Here is a 24,719-nt window from a genome sequence, read left to right as displayed (position 1 = left end):
CAGTGTTTTGGAGTACAGGTAAAAATATTTGATGAATGATGATTATGTTGTGTTTTTCCTAATACTCGAATATTGTTGACATTTATTTTTTGTGTTTTTATTTTTTATTATATTGTTAATAAATTGGTTAAGTTCAAAAACCTTTTATTGTCTTCAATGTCTTCACAACATAACTCAGGGAGCTTTCATTTCTACTACTGCTAAATGTTTAATTTCTTTAAACTTTAAACTTTGCTTTAGCATCAATTTTCACTTAAAAAAACATCCCAGAATTGCACAAACTCAGCATTGCGCACCACATTGGTTTTGCCCATGTGAACATCGATCTATTTTACTTAAAAAAAATCAGACATCAAATAAATTCTCCATTGCTCATATACTCAGAAATTTGCTTTCACTTAAAGAAATCAGAGAATTTTGCAAAAAAAAAAATGTGTCCAAAAAATGATACAAAAGAAAAATAAAGCTGCCAGAATAAAGCAACTACCAAACATCCAAACTGCCATATTAAGAAAAGCACCCAATATTTTACTTAAGTCAATAATAATAAATGAAACTTACCTTCAGTCCTCTCCTTTTGCAGAATATATGGCTGTGATCTCACTGAGAAATATACGCATCAGTTGGCTGGCGTCGGATTTCTTGTGCTTCCTTCTCCAAATATATTCCACAAGATAGGAATCAAACTGTCCTTTTGCCTTACTAGAGCCACGGAAAATTCTTTTGATTGCCGCCCAAGTTCCTTCAATACTATTGGTATGCGCACCTGTTTCTGGATCTTTAAAACTCAAGCTATGATTGACTTTCAGGTGCGCATACCCTTCGAACTCGAGACAGTCGTACGCTTTCCAACAATCGGATATAATAATCGATCCTGGTAGAACATTCTCTTTAATGATTTCTAGCAATGTTTCGGCACCTCTGTTTTCAACAACTCTAAAGACGCATTTATCTGTTCCTCTATCTACCAAACCAAAAACCCATTTTCCTTCGACTCTTTTCCCTCTATGATACTTTTGCTTGCCAAACTTGCTTTCGTCGATTTCGACAATGACACCTTCCCCACCCAACTTAAAATTCTCCTTCAAACATAACTCCATGCATACTTCTCTACAAAAACTTTTCCAATCTGTCACCGTATTTTTAGCAATACGTAATTCCGTTCGTATAAAATCATTCCCGCACTTACCCAACCACATATAGGTAACTCGCAAAACATCACACATGCTCAATTTACTCTTCGTAAACCAGGAGTTCTTTCGAACTGACCTTGAAATTCGATGCCTACATTCGCCTCCAGTAACTCTGCACATCCACCCAAAACCGTCTATACGGTTTTTTCGCTCTACTAGTTTCATATTTGTTCCACAAATCGGGCACTTATACGATATTGCAATCAAACCTTTCTCCATACACCACTCAATAACACATTTTTTATCTCTTCGCTCCAACTGATAAAAGAAATCCAGATTCAGATACTCATCCATTCTGCAGTAAGCACCGAATTAGACACACTCATGAATAATCAAAACATTCTTTAAGCAAAAGAATTCTTTTCTGTATTTTCAGAAGTTACGGTTATAATTTTTAATTTATGCATTCAGTATTTTCAATCATTTGCTAATGATCGTTTTCAATCGTTTGGTATCTTAATAATACATTTGTGAGAGATAATTCGTTACGTTAAATGCTAACAATACCACACAACACACAAAAGTAGATTTACAATTTAAAAAATCTCGCACAGAACATTATAAACCTACCATTTCAACTCAGTTAAAATATAATTTAAGTTTTCTTTAAGTACGAAGCTATAGCATACTTATAACTTGTTTTGAAGAAGAGGCGTAACCAATATTACGTCATAAAAAGGCGTGTCCAAGCATAAGAGAAGTAAACACAGCATCGACTGATGCAGCCTATTCTGCGATTTAGCCGAAACCTGTTTCAAAACACTTGAATAAAGAGGTTTAGAGTGAGTACTTAAAGTATCTGAAATGACAGAAGCACGAGGATAATTATCCCAAAATTGTGATAGGTACAGAAGGATGTTTTCCTGAAACAGTGGATAAAGCTGGAAATTCAATAGCAGATACAGAGGAAAAAGATGTAGCACTTACCTTTGGAAGGGATTTCACATTCAAAACGCTCTTTGTGTCCTTCACAAAAAGGTGCTACTTTGGTAGACGGTTGCACGGATTTTTGGCGATTTACGTTGGCACAATTTTTGGTGCGATTTCTACAAACGTCAGCCATCTTGAAAAACGCTGTTTTTACGCATAGTAAAGTATTCGAAACTTTAAAAAAAAAAATAAATGTCGTTAGAAATAATGTATTAATTTTTTTGTTGAAAATGTCGTTTTTTAAGATGGCAGGCAAGTGTAAATAAATACATTTACTATGAGTATAAAATACTAAAGTAAGGTTATTATTACTTTCATATAGCAAAGAAGAGAATAAAAACACCGCTATAAAAACATTGTGCCAACGTTTAATTAGATTAAAATATTACTGAAATTGAATATCGAAATAAAAAACATCATCCAACATTTAAAAGAATTAGAATATTATTAAATTTAAATACGTTATATATATATATTATATAGAATAAATACATTTACTACGAGTATAAAATACTAAAGAAAGGTTAAATTATTACTTTCATATAGCATAGAAATAGAATAAAAATACCACTATAAAAACATTGCGCCAACGTTTAATTGGATTAAAATATTACGTAAATTGAATATCGAATTAAAAACCATCATACTAACGTTTAAAAGAATTACAATATTACTTAAATTAAATGCTTTAAAATAAGTAAATAAGAACGCTTCGTACACTAGAGCTAAAATGACAGCAATTAGTTTATTGTCGGTAGAAAAGGAGAAATGTCTAATAATTTTCTTACCGTTACAGCGGTTATTTCTTCCAACATGACCACAATATCATATACGGCCGTCTCAGAATCGGCTCTTCTAACGGTCTTGATCTGTGATCTACATTTTCGCACTTCATTGAAGAAACAATTAGCGACGTTTCCTCCATAAATTTAAAATAAATTTCCTCTGACCCTTGTAAGAATTTATAAATAAATCTTTGATTAGGAAAGCCAGGCTGGCGAAAATAAGGTCTCAAAGGACAATTTTTTGATTCCGAAACCAAAAATTCTTGGTACTTATCAAAAACAACATCGGTAATGTCGCTGAACACTGGTAGTTCGGTCCGAGGTTCGAATTCCGCGAACGGGCTGGCTGCATGGGTGTTTTCGTGGTTTTCCCCATGTGTAACGTGTATACGAGCCAGTTTCCCTTAGAAAGTCCTCCACGAAAGGCATCCCTCCCCTTAGGCAGATAGCCCTAGTGTGCTTTGCCATAATTAAATACACACACCATCTTTGAAGGAGACATTTTTGAAGGAATTCGAAGATATGAATTAAATTTTAAAATGGCGCGGTAATGCACAAATTTTCAGCAACCTATCAGGGAGCTGATTACAGCTCATTAATGCACAAATATTCTATAACCAATCAGAGAGCTGATTACATCACACCTAGAATTAAAATTATTTAAATAATCATACATAATAAAATCATTTTAAAAAATAAATGCAAAATTAAATTGTATTTTAATATTTAACAGCCATAAATAATGTTTAAAACATTAAATTAAATTTATAGATATTAAAACAAATTACTTTTAAAGTAAGGTGACGTCATTGATTACATCATCCACAGCATAAAATTTCATAAAATATGATAAAGAATAAAATTTTTATTTCAAATAAAAATGCAAAATTAAATTGATTTTTAATATTTAGAAGCCATAAATAATATTTAAAACACGGAATTTATGCATAATAACATGCATTATTTTTTAAATAAAATGTCAGCAAAGTATCGGTTACCATAAATAACTTATCCAGCAATGGGTTTACCATAAGTCGTATTACTCGCCAAAAGAAAAATTGCCAAAAACTCGCCGAAATCCGTGCAACCGTCTACCAAAGTAGCACCCACAAAAATTCTCCCAAGCTGTGCATTACCCTTACGGTTCAGATGCAATCCATCTCTTGACAGACATGTACTCCAATAGTACTCACCAGATCTGCAAAAAGAAAAAGCTTCTCGGCCTTTGAATGCTTCGAAGAGATTAGTGTTTATCCGAGCTAATTTTCAGAGAAACGACTGTAACAACAATATCAAAATTTGTTTGAGTAGCGACAACTTGGAGGCGTGTCGTCAAAGGAAAGGAACTTGATGGGTAGTCCAGTGAGGTGAGGAGACCTATACTTCCACTGGCAAGCTCACCTGCGTGGTTATCCTTCGTGACGAAAGAAAACCTCCGAAGTTTTGCTTGTTCCGGTTTTAGATTTGTTTCCTGTATTGCGAAGCATACAGGATGATAAACATTGATTATAGCTTTGATGTCGAGCAAATTTCGGTGGAAACCGCGACAGTTCAATGAGAGGAGGGTGGCCATTATGAATGGTTTTTGTTCTTTCTGTGCTCTTGTTTGGTTTTTCGTGGAAGTAGATGCTTGGGAACTTCCAGACCCAATTTCGTTCACGAGGGAGGATACCTGAAAAGAGAAGGATCTTCTGGTTTAAACGCTCAATAACCTTATACAGACAATCATATTTATAATGAATATCATCCAAAGTGTCACAAGAGTTATTGGTACCAACGTGAACCAAAACTAACTCAAATTGATTGTCTATCAAGGTTATCTTGCGTGTCAACCTTTCAATCGTAGCACCCGGAAAACAATGAAAATGAACTTCATAATCCAGTAAATTCAGCAATAAATATTCTTTTAAATATTTTATCATCGAATCTCTGATTATAGGTATTCTCATTTTTCCTGTTTGCTTAGACAAAGACATAATACAAATAACAAAATCAAATTATGAAATAGCACGTGCAGTAAAAACACTCACCAACGAAAATGGCGGAATACGATTTCTATTTTTACTATATTTACGTATTTGGCGCCAGTGTCCAGTTTGGCGTGAAAAAGATAACCCTCCAACCAATCACAGCAAAGTACACTTTCCCGTAAACATTTGGCGTTTGTCTGTACATAATTGTTCAAACTCCAGATATTCAAGTTTTAAGATGTTGCGGCAAAGAATGTAGATTGTTCTTTGAACGTTCATAGGCGTTCTTTGGTTGCGTCTCGGTAATTGTTTTCTTTCGTGATAATAAGGTGTGTTTACGTTAAATCTGATTTTATTATTTGAATAAATACCGCACATATATTTTTTTAAGGATAGTGACTGTTTTTAAAACTATGATGTGAGTCTTTAATTAAAGTTTACTTCATGCTGAAATGTGATTCATAGTTTTAAGTAGTCGAAGCTTGAAAATTTGATTACTTGTTCCTTGTAAGCTTTAACAATTGCTACTAATCTTGTAACGTGACATGTAATTTCAAGCTATAAATCATTGGCTAGCAACTATCGAAAAATTTCAGGTAGTCCTAACATACCATATGTCACCCATTTTACAAATTCCTGTTTAAACATGTTTATATGCTAGGGCAGGAAGACTTATTTTTTTTTAACTATAAGCAATTAATTTTCAGTGAAACATTATTGGAATCAAAGCATTCTTCAGGTATTCTACTGTCAAGCAACTGATATGTCACATGAATAATTTGCTGATTCTTTTACAAAGAAACACATGCGTATTTACATGAGACATGAAATGCTAGAGTGAACTAACCATCTTAAATCTACTTTTAACGAAATTTCTATTAAGTAGTCTGTTTTACATTCCTTCAGAGGACGAAATTCATAAAAAGATATGTAGCAAGTTATATTTAGAATGTCAATTACAGTTATCAATATAGTGCAGAAATTCCATGTTCTAGGTTCTAGGTTCATATTTTGTTACAAATAATTTTCAAGAGGTAATTTTTAAAACAGCATATGCATATCCATACTGATCACAAACCTCATATGTATGCAATTTGTATGAGGTCATTTAGGCGACAAAATAGTTTAAAGATGAATATGCTGATTCACATTCGAGAGAAAACTGTTATATGTGATTTATGTAGACATTTAGTTAAAAGATAAATTTATACAATCATCTGCTTATTCACACAGGACAAAAACGTTGTGTGTGAGGTATTTAAGAAATCGTTAAATCAAAAGTTGAATTTAAACATGCATGTGCTTACTCACGCAGGAGAGAAACCTTATATGTGTGAAATATGCAAGAAAACGTTTCGCTGGAAAAGTAATTTAAACATCCATATGTTTATTCACACAAGAGAGCAAACTTATATGTGTGAAGTATACAAGAAGTCCTTTAGTCAGAAATATACTTTAAACAGACATATGCTTATTCACACAGGAGAGAAACCTCATGTGTGTGAAGTATGTAAGAAGTCATTTAGTCAGAAAAGTGCTTTAAACAGCCATATACTTATTCACACAGTACAGAAACCTCATGTGTGCGAAGTATGTAAGAGGTCATTTAAACACAAGAGTGCTTTAAACGGCCATATGCTTATTCACACAGGAGAGAAACCTCATGTGTGTGAAGTATGTAAGAAGTCATTTAGTCGCAAAAGTACATTAAACAGCCATATGTTTATTCACACCGGAGAGAAACCTCATGTGTGTGAAGTATGTAAGAGGTCATTTAAACACAAGAGTGCTTTAAACAGCCATATTCTTATTCACACAGGAGAGAAACCTCATGTGTGTGAAGTATGTAAGAGGTCATTTAAACACAAGAGTGCTTTAAACGGCCATATGCTTATTCACACAGGAGAGAAACCTCATGTGTGTGAAGTATGTAAGAAGTCATTTACACAAAGGAGTACTTTAAACAGCCATCTGCTTATTCACACAGGAGAGAAACCTCATGTGTGTGAAGTATGTAAAAAATCATTTAAACTCAAGTGTGATTTAAACAGTCATATGCTTATTCACACAGGAGAGAAACCTCATGTATGTGAAGTATGTAAGAAGTCATTTACACAAAGGAATACTTTAAACAGCCATCTGCTTATTCACGCAGGAGAGAAACCTCATGTGTGTGAAGTATGTAAGAAGTCATTTCGTCAGAAAAGTACTTTAAACAGCCATATGCTTATTCACACAGTACAGAAACCTCATGTGTGTGAAGTGTGCAAGAAGTCATTTAAACACAATAGTGCTTTAAAAAGACATATCCATATCCACACAGCAGAGAAGCCTCATGTGTGTGAAGTATGTAAGAAGTCATTTAGTCTGAAAAGTGCTTTAAATAGCCATATGCTAATTCACACAGGAAAGAAGCCTCATGTGTGCGAAGTATGTAAGAAGTCATTTACTCTGAAAAGTGCTTTAAAGAGCCATATCCATGTTCATGCTGCGGAAAAACCATAGATGTGTGAAGTATGTAAGGAGTCATTTAAACAGAAGCATGATTTAAACAAGCATATGCTAATTCACACTGGAGACAAGCTTCATGTGTGTGAAGTGTGCAAGAAGTCATTTAAACAGAAGCATTATTTAAAAGAGCATATACTTATTCACACATGAGAGAAACCTCGTGTGTGAAGTGTGCAAGAAGTCATTTAAACGGAAGCATTATTTAAAAGAGCATATACTTATTCACACATGAGAGAAGACTCATGTGTGTGAAGTATGTAAGAATTCATTTACTAGGAAGTCGACGTTAAAGTGCCATATGCTTATTCACAGAAGAGAGAAAACTTGTATGTGTGAAGTATGCAAGGAGTACTTTAGTCAAAAGTGTACTTTAAACAGACATATGCTTATTCACTCAGGAGAGAAACCTCGAGTGTGTGAAATATGTGAGACGTCATTTCAATGCAAGCGAGATTTAAAGTACCATGTGCTTAGTCACACGGGAAAGAAACCTCATGTGTGTGAAGTATGTAAACGGTCATATGCTTATTCACACAGGAGCGAAACCTTATATGTGTGAAGTATGTAAGAAATCATTTAAACTCAAGTGTAATTTAAATACTCATATGCTTATTCACACAGGAGAGAAACCTTATATATGTGAAGTATGTAAGATGTCATTTAGTCAGAAAAGTGCTTTAAACAGCCATATACTTATTCACACAGTACAGAAACCTCATGTGTGCGAAGTATGTAAGAGGTCATTTAAACACAAGAGTGCTTCAAACGGCCATATGCTTATTCACACAGGAGAGAAACCTCATGTGTGTGAAGTATGTAAGAAGTCATTTAGTCGCAAAAGTACATTAAACAGCCATATGTTTATTCACACCGGAGAGAAACCTCATGTGTGTGAAGTATGTAAGAGGTCATTTAAACACAAGAGTGCTTTAAACAGCCATATTCTTATTCAGACAGGAGAGAAACCTCATGTGTGTGAAGTATGTAAGAGGTCATTTAAACACAAGAGTGCTTTAAACGGCCATATGCTTATTCACACAGGAGAGAAACCTCATGTGTGTGAAGTATGTAAGAAGTCATTTACACAAAGGAGTACTTTAAACAGCCATCTGCTTATTCACACAGCAGAGAAACCTCATGTGTGTGAAGTATGTAAAAAATCATTTAAACTCAAGTGTGATTTAAACAGTCATATGCTTATTCACACAGGAGAGAAACCTCATGTATGTGAAGTATGTAAGAAGTCATTTACACAAAGGAATACTTTAAACAGCCATCTGCTTATTCACGCAGGAGAGAAACCTCATGTGTGTGAAGTATGTAAAAAATCATTTAAACTCAAGTGTGTAAGAAGTCATTTACACAAAGGAGTACTTTAAACAGCCATCTGCTTATTCACACAGGAGAGAAACCTCATGTGTGTGAAGTATGTAAAAAATCATTTAAACTCAAGTGTGATTTAAACAGTCATATGCTTATTCACACAGGAGAGAAACCTCATGTATGTGAAGTATGTAAGAAGTCATTTACACAAAGGAATACTTTAAACAGCCATCTGCTTATTCACGCAGGAGAGAAACCTCATGTGTGTGAAGTATGTAAGAAGTCATTTCGTCAGAAAAGTACTTTAAACAGCCATATGCTTATTCACACAGTACAGAAACCTCATGTGTGTGAAGTGTGCAAGAAGTCATTTAAACACAATAGTGCTTTAAAAAGACATATGCTTATTCACACAGGTGAGAAACCTCATGTGTGTGAAGTATGTAGAAGTCATTTAGTCAGAAAAGTACATTAAACAGCCATATGCTTTTTCACAAAGGAAAGAAACCTCATAGATGTGAAGTATGCAAGATGTCATTTACACAGAAGGGTCCTTTAAACATTCATTTGCGTATTCACACAGGTGAGAAACCTTATGTGTGTCAAGTATGTAAAAAGTCATTTAAACTCAAGTGTGCTTTAAACAGCCATATCCATATCCACACAGCAGAGAAGCCTCATGTGTGTGAAGTATGTAAGAAGTCATTTAGTCTGAAAAGTGCTTTAAATAGCCATATGCTAATTCACACAGGAAAGAAGCCTCATGTGTGCGAAGTATGTAAGAAGTCATTTACTCTGAAAAGTGCTTTAAAGAGCCATATCCATGTTCATGCTGCGGAAAAACCATAGATGTGTGAAGTATGTAAGGAGTCATTTAAACAGAAGCATGATTTAAACAAGCATATGCTAATTCACACTAGAGACAAGCTTCATGTGTGTGAAGTGTGCAAGAAGTCATTTAAACGGAAGCATTATTTAAAAGAGCATATACTTATTCACACATGAGAGAAGACTCATGTGTGTGAAGTATGTAAGAATTCATTTACTAGGAAGTCGACGTTAAAGTGCCATATGCTTATTCACAGAAGAGAGAAAACTTGTATGTGTGAAGTATGCAAGGAGTACTTTAGTCATAAGTGTACTTTAAACAGACATATGCTTATTCACTCAGGAGAGAAACCTCGAGTGTGTGAAATATGTGAGACGTCATTTCAATGCAAGCGAGATTTAAAGTACCATGTGCTTAGTCACACGGGAAAGAAACCTCATGTGTGTGAAGTATGTAAACGGTCATATGCTTATTCACACAGGAGCGAAACCTTATATGTGTGAAGTATGTAAGAAATCATTTAAACTCAAGTGTAATTTAAATACTCATATGCTTATTCACACAGGAGAGAAACCTTATATATGTGAAGTATGTGAGATGTCATTTACAGAGAAGTGTTCTTTAAACATTCATTTGCTTATTTCTTACATACTTTTGATCTAAGTCATTTAGTCAAAAGTGTACTTTAAACAGCCATATGCGTCTTCACGCAGGAGAGAAAGCTCATGTGGGTGAAGTATGTATGAAGTCCTTTACTACGAAGTGTGCTTTAAACATTCATATGCTTATTCACACAGGAGAGAAACCTCATGTGTGAAGTACGTGAGAAGTCATTTAAACGGAAAGATAAATTAAACAAGCATATGCTTATTCATGCAAGAGTAAAACCTCATATGTGTAAAGTATGTAAAAAGTTATTTAGTCAGAAGGGTAATTTAGACACTCACATGCTTATTCACACAGGAGAGAAACCTCATATGTGAAGTATGCATCATTTAAACAGAAGGGTGCTTTAAATGTCCATATTCTTAGTCACATAGGAGAGAAACGTCATGTGTATGAAGTATGTAAGTAGTCATTTGGTGTGAAGAGTCATTTAAAAGCTCATATGGTTATTCACACAGAAGGGAAGACTTGTGTGTAAAGTATGGAAAAGTTCATTTTTAATAAAAGATTATTAAAATGTGCATATCAACAGAAGAGAGAAATTTGTCATGTATGTAAGAATTCATTTAAACAGTAAATTAATTTGAAAAAATATATGTTGTAGTCAATAGTAGTAATCAGTAGGGAAGTTCTCTGTCTTTTGAGGAGTTATTAATATCAACATTTATTTATTAGTGTAGTAAAGATTTGTGTATTCGGCAAAGAAACCACATTTTTTGCAGTCAAGTCAGTTTGAATCAACATTTGTCAGTATTAAGTGGTGGGAAAATTCTTGGTAATAAGAAAGGCATTCAGTGGCAGAATTTTAGATTTAAAGGTATTATACTGTGTTCTATAAAACGTACTGCTGACACTTTGGTGAGGTTTTTGAATTGATTTGATAAAAATAAATCATAATCTAATCTTTTCTTTCTAAAAAGCAAAACTATACATTCATGCAAATTATATCTCAATTGCATTTTTAATTAATGGTGACTTGAAGCTGCATTTAAATATCAATCCTGGCCTAAAGCTGCTTATAGTGACCTTTAATGAAAAGCTTGTTGCTTTGATTCAGAGTCTGCCATGATGTGTTTTGTCTTTCTTCTGCTTTTTCCGAAATTTGAATTTAAGACCCTGGATTTCACTTTTCACAGATTTTCGTGTCACTCATATTTAGTGTTACATCTGTTACCTACCAAAGCACACTGTGGTGATCTATGCTTGTTACCACTTTGACATACTTCTGAGATGCAATTCTGGAGCAGGGCTAAATGTTTCATTCCATAGAGGTATGTTCATCTTGTATGTTCTTTGTGTTAAAAATGTCTCTAAGTTTAACAATCGAAGCTATTGAATTAATGATAGAAGTGCCTTTCTTGTACCTGTAATGAAATAATGTAATAGGGGATTTCTTTTGTGATGAAATACTGGCCTGCAGGCAAACTGCATAGTTACATTTTTCTTACATACTTTTGATCTAATTAAATGTATTATCAGCAAATATTCTCAGTATGACTATTCAGCTGCAATGTCAAATGTCTCAAGTGTATAGGCATCCATAAAACCAGTATATGGGTATCGCATATTATACTGATAAAGGAAATTGAGGTCTTCCATGATAAATTCTTTCAAATCCTGGACATATCAAGTAGAGCAGTCCCATGTGTGTAAAGTAGCTAAGAAGACATTTGAAAAATGAATCAGTATGGCAATGTTATTTCCATTCAGGTAAGGAACTCAAATACAGTATATATTTATTCAAAATCTGGGTAGAAGTTTACAATTGGGTGCCCCTGTTTTTTTTTTTTTTTTTTTTTTTTTTTTTTTTTGTATTGACTGACATCGGTGTCGGTAAGGCACAGTTTCAAGATGGCTGCTACACAAAACCAAAATGAGAAAACAAAGAATTGCACAAACTTGGAGACGATGTACGCATCGATCAATTTTCACTTCAAAAAATATCGGAGAATTGCATACTGGCTTAGCTTTGTCCACGTACACATTTATTTTCACTTACGAAAATTCAGGAAGCTAAAACAACTTAAAACTATCATGGTAATCAGAAATGCGGTTTGATCACCAAAATTCAACAAAATTTGTCGCTAATGAAAGGGGCACACAATTCTACACTAGAGCCAAAAAATCTGTTCTATGTTCTTTATCCAGTGTGAAAAGAAACTTAATATTTAATTTTTTAGTATGCACACTTTATGAGCATGAACATCTGTGTACAAAAGAAAAAAAAAAAGCTCTTTTACTTGTAACTTTCTCATTATTCTTGGCAAGAATTATCATTATAAGCATCTCAAGCATTAAAAAAAAAAAAAAAAAAAAAAAAAAAAATTGTGTCAGATGGTTCCCATAATAATGAAACTTTGGAACTAATTAGAAACTAGCAACATTTGGCCTCATTTTTATGGTTTCAATTCAAGGAAAACCTTTTTCTGGAATCTATAACAGGTTTTTGTAAAGCAGGACTGTCATAGAAATTTGCTAGGTTACTTAAAAATTTTATTTCATGTAATTTATTGAAGTAATATTGCTGTACTTCAACCTGTTTATTTTATTTAATAAACCTTATTTTAAAAAAAATTATAATCATAAATGCTTTTTTATTATTAATTTACAGTCTTGAGCGTGAAATGTGTAAAAAATATTGACATTATGATAATATTAAATTAAAATTTTTTTCAATATAGATATTTCAAATTTTATATGTTAAATGCTTTCTACCCTTAATGTTAATTAATGTGTGTGTTTAATGGAAGTATGGAAGGAATTTTGCAAATGCTTTGATAAATAAATGCTTCAGTTCTTTCTTTAAATATCTAGCACTTCAAGCATAGATATTTTAATAGATATTTAATAACACGAAAGTCTTCACCACTATGAAGCAATGCTTAACAAATTTATAGTGATAAGTATATTTAACATTGAATTAGAATAATGGCTGTCTTGCCAAATTAGTGAGATGGTGCCAAACTGGCAGTGCTCTTGGTAACTAATGTTTGTCTCCAAGTTTGGAGACAAATCCCCAAACGTCAACAAATTTGGAGTCTATACTTATGTAACTGTAGTCCTATTCTGATATAACTAAGTCCTATACTTACGTAACTGTCCAATCTGGTACAACTCTAATATATGCCCTAATTTCACCAAATGTGGCGATATGTGTTCTGCGCTGGTTTTTGGCACGATTGCGTGTTCTATGGCAACCCTGTTGGCGTTGAAAAATCTTTCGCTGGAGCTCGTTGATTCGCCTCTGTGTCTGAGAAGATGGGAGGGAAAGATAAAATGGTAGTTGTTGAATTGAAGTTCGGCAAAAGGAAATATCATTGTGGCTATCCTGTTGAGGGGTAGTGGGTATTTGGAAGTGTGGAAAGAGGGTCTGGGAGATTATTTTTAATGGCAGTGCATGATAGAAGTAGGGATTTGTGATTTTATTTATTTGTGAACCATAGTATAAATTTTCTGGATAGTGGGTCTGGCTGTCATGTAAATACGATAGTGATTACGTGGCGGCATGTTAAAGGCGGTATGAAATTTATATTTCTGCTATTCGAAAACGCATTAATTCATGGTAAGTGCATTTTTTTTTTATCCTTGTTCTTATTTTGTAGAATGTTATGTTCATTGGTTCTTTAGTATGAATTTCTGTCGTTATTGTTGTTTTTTTAAATTGTTTGAAATTTATTTTGTTGTTTAGTGTCTAGACTGTGCAATTTGTAGATGTTTTTTAAAGTTGAAACAGAATGCTGTGTACATGGTATTATTTGAAATTTATTTTTGTTATGTTATTTTATTAAAGCGAGGAGTGCGTAGATCGTAGATTCCTTCCTTGCCTAAATTGTGCAATTCGTAGAATTTTTTTAAAGTTTAAACAGGATGCTGTGTACATGGTATTCTTTGAAATTTATTGTTGTTATGTTAATTTATTAAAGCGAGGTGTGCGTAGTTTGTAGATTCGTTCGTTGCATACATTGTGCCATTCGTAGATGTTTTTTTAAGTTAAAACATGTCGCCGTGTACATGGATTCTTGTCAAATATTTTTGGTTAGAAACTTTACGTTTTTGCTATCTAAATTTTTTGTTTTTGTTTCGGATTTTTAGCTAAATTGTATGTTGAAAACGTAGTTTTTGCATGTGCGAAAACCGCGTTTTTGGAGACATTTTAGGCTAAAAGTTCGAAATGTAGACAAAAAATTTAGATAGTAATATGGCAGCATGAAGTTTCTAGCCAAAAATATTTGGCGCGAAATTTGGCGACTTGAGAGTGCATATCAGAGTAGTTCCTCCAATCTCTGTGTAACTGTGAGCTATCCAGCAATTCCAAGAAAGCAAAGGTGTTGAAAATTTTTCAGTTAACAGGGGAAATCTATATAAGACTGGATTAGTTGAGTTTAGTGCAGAGGCTACCTTAGAGTATTGATCAACCTTATGGATTTGAGGCTTTCTATATTATCTAGTATTTAATGATCTTGAAAGCTTGAAATGGTAACTACTGATCTTCTCTGTCAAACTGAGAAGTACTTTTGTAAAAACTTTCAGACTCTTCTTTTGGGAAAGAAAATTTCATGAACCTATCATTGGATGAGTGCATTTAATCCATTACAAACCTGTATACACGTAACAATATCAAATTTTGAAAAAAAAAAAAAAAAAAAACTCTTTTTCAGACATATAAGTTCGCAGATTTTGTTGGTCTTTAGTATGAAAGTAAAATATTTGATCTGATTATAAAATTAAACCAAACATGAAAGTTGGTGGACCAATTATTCCAGCAGAAGCAGATAGTTATTTAATGCGTTAGATAATAAAACCCGTAGAATAATGGATTTTATGTGTATAAAATTAAACTCGTTTAGAATTGTTCGCATTGCATTGCCGTTCTTTATCATTTTTAAAGTCGCATATTATGCCTCTTGTTAAAAAACAGATTTTGTATCTCTGAAAATATTCCACTTTATTCAATCTCAAATGTTAACCATTTTTTCAAAATGTGAAGACAAAATAGAATGGTTGATCTTTGGATTATGGTAACTTGGCAATTTTTTGGCGAAAATTTGGCGACCAACTCTGCTACAGCAACCCTCTATTTTTTTTTTTCCGCCGCCATTTTGTCTTCATGAAGTAAAGACGTAGTTCTTTTCTTTTTATTTACTGAACACTTTTTTCCAACAATCTACTAGCCGAATTACACATATGCTACAAATTTTATCTAACAAAACTGCTTAATCATGACAAATATTCACTGGGAAATTGGGAAAAAGTGCACAATAGCAAACTCCTTGCGCGTTTTTCAGAATAACACATACACGTAAACCATGTACACGTCGACTTATTTTTACTTAAAAAAATATCCAAGAATTGCACAAAAATGGCATTGCGCACACTCTTCACTATCTCCATGTACACTGCTTTTTTCTCATAAATTAGAAAAATTTCACGAAAATACATGACAATTTTTTGAATCTTTAAACCCGGTAAAAAGAACATATATGAAATTACCTGATCGCGAAAAAGTATATACCCTTTCCAAATATGAACATTTCCACGTATAAAATAAATAAAATATCCAAAAACTCACCTCTAAATTATCTATTATATTATAAACGTCACCAACAAATTCATACCGCAAACATTACAAATACTTAGTGTCAAATATTTAAATTATTTCCATGCACGTTTACTTCAACTAAAACGTATACCAAATTCCTACAAACATAAAATTCACAAAATAACTATCATTTAATTAAAATATCACTAAACCATGTACACGTCAACTTATTTTTACTTAAAAAAACATCCCAGAATTGCACAAAAATGGCATTGCGCACACTCTTCACTATATCCATGTACACTGCTTTTTTTCTCGTAAATTAGAAAAATTTCACGAAAATGCATGACAATTTTCTGAATCTTTAAACCCGGTAAAAAGAACATGTATGAAATTACCTGATCGCGAAAAAGTATATACCCTTTCCAAATATGAACATTTCCCCGTATAAAATAAATAAAATATCCAAAAACTTTTACCTCTACATTATTACAAACGTCACCAACTAATTCATACCGCAAACATTACAAATGGTTACAAATGCTTAGTGTCAAATATTTAAATTATTTCCATGCACATTTACTTCCACTCTAACGTATACCAAATTCCTACAAACATATAATTCACAAAATAACTATCATTTAATTAAAATATAATTAAATTCAAAAACACTAATTAAAATATAAAAATCATTGCTAATAACAATTTACCAATAATACCATATTATTTTATTTACTCCTTACATTTAGAACAATGCATAAAAATAATATCCTCAAATAATTAAAAATACTAACTTACCTAATCTTCTTCAGAATCTTGATTACGTGTCCGATAAACTTTTCTTATTTCCTCCGCTAAATAAAAATCAAGCGTATGTGCGCCTGTTTCAGGATCTTTAAAATCATACTTATAGTTCACAGCAAGGTACCAGGTAAAATAAATAACTTAATAAAACATCTTTACTTCTATCTCGCACAACCTTTAAAAAACACTTATTACTACCCCTTTCAATCCCACTAAATACCCATTTCGAATTCACTTTAGTTAGGGCCATGGGATCCAAAAATTAACGAACATTGTTTCACACAACACAGAATAAAGCTAAATACAAAATTTCCTGATTTTTTCCCGATTCCCCCCTTTTCCGATTAAAGAACTGTAATTCGTCTATTAATGTCACAAGGCCCACCAGCGGCCGAGCGGTAAAATCGCTGAACACTGGTAGTTCGGTCCGTGGTTCGAATCCCGCGAACGGGCTGGCTGCATGGGTGTTTTCGTGGTTTTCCCCATGTGTAACGTGTATACGAGCCAGTTTCCCTTAGAAAGTCCTCCACAAAGGCATCCCTCCTCTTAGGCAGATAGCCCTCGAGGCTTTGCCATAATCACACACACACATTAATGTCACATGATATATCTCATGATCTCTCATTTCCCTCACACAAAATAATACGTAATCGAAACTGAGTACTTCTCACATTATAACCGAAGTCCTAGGTAGTAACCTTTATCGCCTCGAAAATGTCGCCAAACTACCCGTTACTATATTCCAAAGATCAGCCAATAGAACTTGATCCATCTTTACAGAAATTAAATTGGCTTATCAAGAATTAGTCGAATTTACATGTAACCAAAACAGACTATGATTGTGTTGTGACATCATGCTTATTTATTATTGGAGAAAAGTTAGGCAAATGTGTAATAAAAATTTTATGCAATAATACATAGCTTATAAACTCATTCAAACAATTTTTAAACTTTGAATACATCAAAATAACAACAAACACAAAATGAAAAATTCATAAACACAAAGGATGTCCACACCCTACAGATCAACTCGCAATAATCACGACCATAACACTGTCAGTGGTGCAACCACACTGAAACTTTCAAAACTATATACGTAAATGATATGTATCCAATAGGTTACAGTAAGCTGAAATGTGTGCTTTGATTTGATTTACATGACTAAATAAGAATATGTTGCCAAATAGCAAGTGCATGCATTTATTGGTTAATAGTACAGTACCATTTCATAAATTTCTTTCATAAATTATGGTTTCAACTAAGTCTTTAATCTGGACCTCAAAGCTGCAAACTTTATGTGCATGCGTAAACACATTATGCGTTTACACATGTTTGCAGTTTGCAGCTTTGAGCGCATGTGTAGTGGACCGTGTCCGCTACGCATGCGCAGGAAAAGGAGAGATACTGTTTATATATATATAGGGAGAGAGAGAGACTGTTTATAAAAGAGAGAATTAAAGACAAAGTATTAGGACAAAAAACAAAGCAACTTACATTGAACGAAATGTTTAATAAAGGAAACAAATAAATATTAAGCTTTTTTGTTGTAAATTTTGATACCCTTTAGATCATAATTGGTCTTTATTTCATAAATTATGGTTTCATATTTTTAATTGTATAATTTCTGCATGCCATATTACCAGACTTAAATTGATGATCTATAATCTGGAAAAACCCCTAATCCGGAATCGCTGAAGTCCCAACGAGTCCGGATTACGGACTTTGTACTATATTACGTGTTCTAGAATGCATTACAAATATATCATTAAATTTTTCTGCAGGAAAAATTTTCTGAAACACGCTTGTTACTTGAACTTTAATGTTAGTTGAATGCTGGATAGTTGAGCTTTCACTGTGTGTGTGTAGGTATTCTTTCAGGTAGACTTTATTTATCTTTTACATAAAATTTAAGTTCACTTTTAATCAGCTGCGATGCGAACAATTTTCTCTTCAACTAATACTGTGCTTTAACATGATAATTAGAAACTTGTATATACACTCAGTTGTCGCTGAATTAGGGAACCGAGATAGTACAGTCAAAAGTCGTTAATCCGGACTCGTCGGGACTTCGGCGATTCCGGATTATAGATCATCAGTTTAATTCTGGTAAGATGGCATGCAGAAATTGTAAAATTAAAAATATGAAACCGTAATTTATCAAATAAAGAACAATTATGATCTAAAGGGTATCAAAATTTACAAAAAAAAAGCTTAATATTTATTTGTTTACTTTATTAAACATTTCTTTCAATGTAAGTTGTTTAAGTTGCTTCGTTTTTTATGTGATAATACATTCTCTTTAATTCTATAAACAGACATAATTTCTTGTTCAGTTACAAAGTTCCGCTGTTCAAGTCCTATAATTGCTGTGTCGACTAATTTGTCAATCGAAATTTTTTCGTTTTCAATAACCTCTGTCACTTTCTTCGCTATCGGAAGCGAATTATAATGACGAGGAATTTGATTTAAATCATATCAAAGACAGAGTACATCAAGATGAAATACTACATTTAGTAAGGAATTATAAACCAAATAAAATAAAAACATCTTCCCTGAAGATAAGGATCGTGCTGACAGATCAACTTCCAATTCATTGCGCGCCGCGGCGTTAAAGATAAACAAAGTTTAGGTAAACAAAGGATATGCCTTTATCCATCTTTATTATGCAATTCCACTTTTTGTTTAATGGACTTCGAAACATACTTCCGCTTTGTAGATCCTTTACATATTAGTAAATATATATCAGAAATTCTATTTGACATAATCAAAAGTTCAAGCTTACTTTTATAAAATTGCTCTAACAGTCTGCAAAAAATAATAAGCCAAATCCAATTCGAAGATTAAGGAAAATCTGGAACATTAACTGAATTAGATAATTTCAGCTTAGCTTATACCGTCCGTTATACATTAAACGCGCATTCGTAAACGTATTTTGCGCACACGCATATTCGCAGCCATAAAAGTCTTAGTTCTTAGTCTAGTTTCTGCGCATGCGTCTGCGCAGAATGTTTGTAGCTTTGAGGTCCGGATTATAGATCATTCCGGATTATGGGTGTCCGAATTAACGACTTTTGACTGTAGCAAATTACTGCTCATTTGGCTTTGATAATGACTGCCACCCATCAGCTGATTTTGCAGGATAAAACTTACTAAAAGATCAGAGATATTATGTCTCTTAGTTTAATTCGACAAGCAAAGTACAAAATAAAATGAGCGATTTTAAAAACTTTTATTAATGGTATTTATTCTGAAAACAAAATATACTGACTTATAAGTTGTTGAGTCATTAGGGTTATTTTGAAGCAGGATACCTGAAAAACGTGCAATGCCTTCACCGGGACTCAAGCCTGAACCTCTGGAATATGCACTGAATGTGCTATTATTACGCCACGAAGGCATGTTGGAAGGAGGGAGAAAATACTTTATATGCTGCTTCTTTTCAAGGCTGACTGGAAATACAGATCCAGTCGCCAAATCTTAGTTGTTACGAGTTACTGTAGACCACCTTCAACTAATACTGCTCTTTTGCTACTTACTCGGTTTCCTAATTCAGCAAAAACTGAGTGTATATACAAGTTTCTAGTTATCATGTTAAAGCACAATATTAGTTGAAGAGAAAATTGTTTATTCCAGAGGTTCAGGCTTGAGCCTTCCCCGGAACTCAAGCCTGAACCTCTGGAATATGCACTGAATGTGCTATTGTTACGCCATGAAGGCATGTTGGAAGAAGGGAGAAAATACCTTATATGCTGCCCCTTTTCAAGGCTGACTGGAAATACAGATCCAGTCGCCAAATCTTAGTTATTACGAGTTACTGTACACCACCTTTTAGTTTTGTCACTACTATAGGATCATTAGGATTTTGATGTTGGAGCGTGAAAAATGAGGAATGCCTTCGGTGGGACTATCGAATATATACCAGGTGTGCTGCTGTTACACCATGAAGGCATGCTGGAAGGAGGGAGAAAATAACTTATAAAGCGATAAGAACTGCAAATTTAATTTCACTAGCAGCCAATAGGAACCATTGGCACATACTACATTATTCTGTAAAAAATTGCTTGCCATCTGTTGTCCTACTATTTAAAGGATCGAAAAAATACAGGTTAAACCTCACCCTCTTCTTATCAAAATGTAAATCAATAATGAAAAAATAAAAAACTTTGTTTCAGGACAGTACATGGAAAAAAATAGTTTTCTTTTATAACAACTTTAGCTTTTTCCATAAAATAGTTCAGTTTACTGAAACATGCCCTTAATCCGACGTCAGATTAAGACTTTTGAAAGCCTTCGTATATATTTACACCTCTTCCCCCCACACACACTTCTTTCTCTGTCTGAGTTCAACTGCATCGTTCTGTGGTAAGATCGGCAGTTGGAAATTTTTGTGGTGCATCCTTTCTTTCATATTCTTATCAAGTGCTTATTTTGCTAAATGATTAATCCAGCTGTGTCTTAATGAGAAAAGACTCATGGAGTGGACAAGGATTTGCCAGCTGTAAAGTAAACCTCCTTAGGAAAGGAAGTTGGGTGGGGGGCTTATTTTTCAGGCTTGGCAGAATCGAAGGTCATTTGTTGACTGCTCTTGAAAAAAACGTAAGGTCAGCAGCATTTCTGAATGAGTTTATAAGCAATGCACACTAAAGGCTGTCAATTGATTGCTGTAAATTATAATACTGTCATGTTGTTTAAACACGTTAAAAACTGCTTATATTCAGTATATTGATCAATCGTTATAACACGGAATTTCTGTGCTTTGCCATACCAAAATAGCCAATCAAAATTATAACAAAGTACTGTAATTTTTTTACAAGAAAAGTGTTTACATGAAAGTGGTATATTTAACTTTTCATCATCACTTCTGTTTGTCAAAAAAGATTATGTTGCGTAAATTTCACTAAAACATAAATCTAAGTAAAGGATAATTTAAAAACACTTTAAAATAAAATTAAAAAATCACGACCAATGACTTTAGTGTGGTTTTCAGCTGAGTTTCATGTTCTGAAATATGCATTGAGATTACATTAATATATACTTTTATTTTTGGCACAAATTTTTAAGAAAACTTCTAATGCAAGTGGAATTTATAGTTAGATGGCTTGTAAAAGTATATTAATTAGATCTAAATATATGAAGAGAAGTTTCAAGTAATACAGTGTTGATGTGACAGTTTTTAAACCAGAAGAGGGGGTGTTCCTTTATCTAAATTATACATACTTTAAATATGTATAAATTTTTTATTAGTGATTCAAGAAGTATTTAACTTTAAAGAAATCAGAAGTGATCATTCTTGTGTATGAAGTAATATTTAATTGTCCATGTGAGACTCATAAGAGGATATTAATAGGGAAATGAATTCTCCTTTTCTGGCAAAACCTTTTATTGTGCAATATTTCCATCTTTTGTTATTGAAGTATATGTGAGAGTTTTCTAGTTACTGCTAGAAGTCTCTCCTCTCAGAGAATGACAAATGCCGCAAATTTGATTCCTTCAAATTCAGATCAAGATTTCTTTAGATGGAGGAAAATCATAGAGTCATCACCTGAAACAAATATATTTGCATCTTGTTTATTGTCAGTGTTTTTTCATGTCATGTCTATAATACCGAGACACAGTATCTGCACATAACCTTCTAATGGTTAAATTTTAAAGCAAAGATTCTGATACATGGCCTTTATTTGTGTTGCTTTCTAATAAAATCTTATACAGTCAAAAGTCGTTAATCCGGACTCATCGGGACTTCGGCGATTCCGGATTATCGATTTTTCCTGATTATAGATCATCAGTTTAAATCTCGTAAGATCCCTACTAAAAATGCCCCATAGAAACCAGTAAAACTTTTTTATGGGTACCCATACAATTTTATGGGTTTTTATTGACTTTCACTGGTTTCTGTTGGTCTCTGTGGGTTTTTTTTACTGGTTTCAAAATGACCCATAGAAACCAGTAATACTTTCTACTGGTACCTATAGAATTTTTGATAGTCTCTACTGACTTTTACTGGTTTCTATTGATCTCTATGGGTTTTTCTTACTGGTATCAATTGACACCCATACAACCAACATTTCAATGGCAGAACTTTGTATTGATTTGTATAGGTTTATATTGACTTTTACTGGTTTTCTTACTGGTATCAATATAATAATAAATCTTCTGCTGGTGTATATGGGTTTATGCTATTTTTTTATCTGACGTTAATAGACTTATTGTAAACAATAAAATTAACAGAATGAAAATATGATCTCTTTAAGACCATCAGAATAACCTGGAAACGCAGGTGGTCGTTTTAGAGAGGGTTTTTACTAAATATGCTTATTTATTTGATTTAAATTTTTTTTTCGGAAACAATAACAGTAATCATATACACCACACACAACGAGGTCTCTCTAAGGCGACCAGCCACAAATAAAAATTCATATTTGCAAGTGGTCGCCTTAGAGAGGTGATGCTCAATACCAATATATACTCACGTTCTCAGAGATACGTTTATCTTTTAGAGGTGGTCGTCTTAGGGAGATTGCATCTACGGAATGAATATCTCTAAGGCGACCAGACACACTTGCAGAATTTTCTTTGTGAATGGTCGCCTTACAGAGGGAATATTCAATACCAAAGTATACTTATGTTTTCAGAAATACTGGTTTCTTTCAGAGGCGGTCGTCTTAGGGAGGTGGTTTTTGCTACGAGTTGGTTCTCTGAATACACACACATAAGCACTTACATTTCTGAATTACAAATAAACACCGGTATCAACCAACATCTCTTTAACGCGAACAAGTTCATTCACAATCGCAAAACTCTTCTCCCTGTTAACGCTGACGTGAGGAAAAAAATTCACCTCCCACCCCCACTCTCAGAAGTTTCCCAAACAAGCAATATGGCGCCGCTCTAGTTATTGTTGTGCGATGGTGGTGTTATTTTCTTCGTGGTTGTAGTAATGCAATATATTATTTACTAGGATTTACTGTATTACAAATTTTACTATGTTTTACTGTTTAGAAATTAGTAATAAATAATAAAATACCAGCACTGACTATGAATATACAACTAAAGCCGTGCACGTGTAATCGTGTCTAATGTTTGAGAGAACGTTGCTGATAACTGACTAGTTGTGAAATGGAGTTTTTGTGGGTGAAATTAATGTTCCATCTTTACTTTTAACCTGAAAAACAATGTGCTTAAAGACTGAAAAGTGATAATTTGGTTCAGTGTGCAGATGCAGAAATATATTTTTTGCATTCTACTGAAGCTGTATTTTGGAAAATTTATTTTTTTATTACAGTTTAGAAATACTTTTTTAAAGCTTGTTCATGTAGATGCTTTATCATTTGAATATTATGTACTAATAAATTTGAGCATACCTTACTTAAAAATGATCTTGCATGATTCAATTTTTCGACTAATGTGATGTGGCCGAGCAAAAAGAATGTTTTTATATGTTTTAAAAAATGTACTAATTATATTTCGCCAGCAAAAAAGGTAAGTTTTATTAATGAAATAAAGATTGAAATATTTAATGTGTTTATTACTTGTTGAATGGGGTAGACAAGACATACAAGCGTAAGGAATCTTTTTTTTTCCACTACTAAAATTATGTGAAAATTTAGATGATCGTAGTAGCTTACATTGTTTTTTTTTCTTTTTGGTCTATTTTTCTTTACAAGTATGAGGGGCCCACCAGCGGCCGAGCGGTAAAGTCGCTGAACACTGGTAGTTCGGTCCGAGGTTCGAATCCCGCGAACGGGCTGGCTGCATGGGCGTTTTCGTGGTTTTCCCCATGTGTAACGTGTATACGAGCCAGTTTCCCTTAGAAAGTCCTCCACGAAAGGCATCCCTCCCCTTAGGCAGATAGCCCTCGTGTGCTTTGCCATAATTAAATACACACACACAAATACACACTTTACAAGTATGAGACTAGAACCACATTTTTACATTAAATATTTTGTGCGGGGATGTTTCCATAACCGGCACTTGGCGAAATTGCGGATTTGTTTACATCGGAAGTGAGCGTACGTGCGCCAGAATATGGTAACCCTGATAATTGTTGCAACCCACACAGAGAATTTTCCTGAAGGAGGAAAAGGGAAATTTTCTGTTTACTTTTCGAACGTTACGGTAAGAGAAAATAAAGTTTGAAAGCGCGTTTTCACACCGCTGTTATTGAAAGTA

At 33.5% G+C, this 24,719-nt stretch overlaps 1 protein-coding gene and 1 long non-coding RNA gene across 2 annotated transcripts in view; one reads left to right on the top strand and one right to left on the bottom strand.

The window, feature by feature from the left end:
- The window catches only part of LOC146993877 (uncharacterized), a 198,799-nt gene extending 179,886 nt beyond the window's left edge, over nucleotides 1-18,913 (bottom strand). Inside the window, exon 1 of the long non-coding RNA XR_015043819.1 lies at nucleotides 18,751-18,913. This is a non-coding gene — a long non-coding RNA (uncharacterized LOC146993877). The remainder of the gene's footprint in view (nucleotides 1-18,750) is intronic.
- On the top strand, nucleotides 6,172-7,383 carry LOC146993878 (uncharacterized). Its single transcript, XM_085826505.1, has 2 exons — nucleotides 6,172-6,636; nucleotides 6,748-7,383. Exons 1-2 carry the CDS (start codon nucleotides 6,172-6,174, stop codon nucleotides 7,381-7,383), a joined length of 1,101 nt encoding a protein of 366 aa, XP_085682631.1.
- Nucleotides 18,914-24,719: the final 5,806 nt, after the last annotated feature.

The sequence above is a fragment of the Stegodyphus dumicola genome, chromosome 11 (assembly GCF_044657685.1).
Source record: "Stegodyphus dumicola isolate Sdum_Otavi_A_Nest chromosome 11, ASM4465768v1".
Lineage (NCBI taxonomy): Eukaryota > Metazoa > Arthropoda > Arachnida > Araneae > Eresidae > Stegodyphus > Stegodyphus dumicola.
This window is presented reverse-complemented; position numbering and strand designations above follow the sequence as displayed.

Bases quoted from the DNA above. Each gene is read 5' to 3' on its own strand.
- LOC146993878 (XM_085826505.1), top strand. From the start codon at position 6,172: ATGCATGTGCTTACTCACGCAGGAGAGAAACCTTATATGTGTGAAATA. The intron at 6,637-6,747 runs GTATGTAAGAGG...TTTAAACACAAG, and splicing joins AGAAACCTCATGTGTGTGAA to AGTGCTTTAAACGGCCATAT.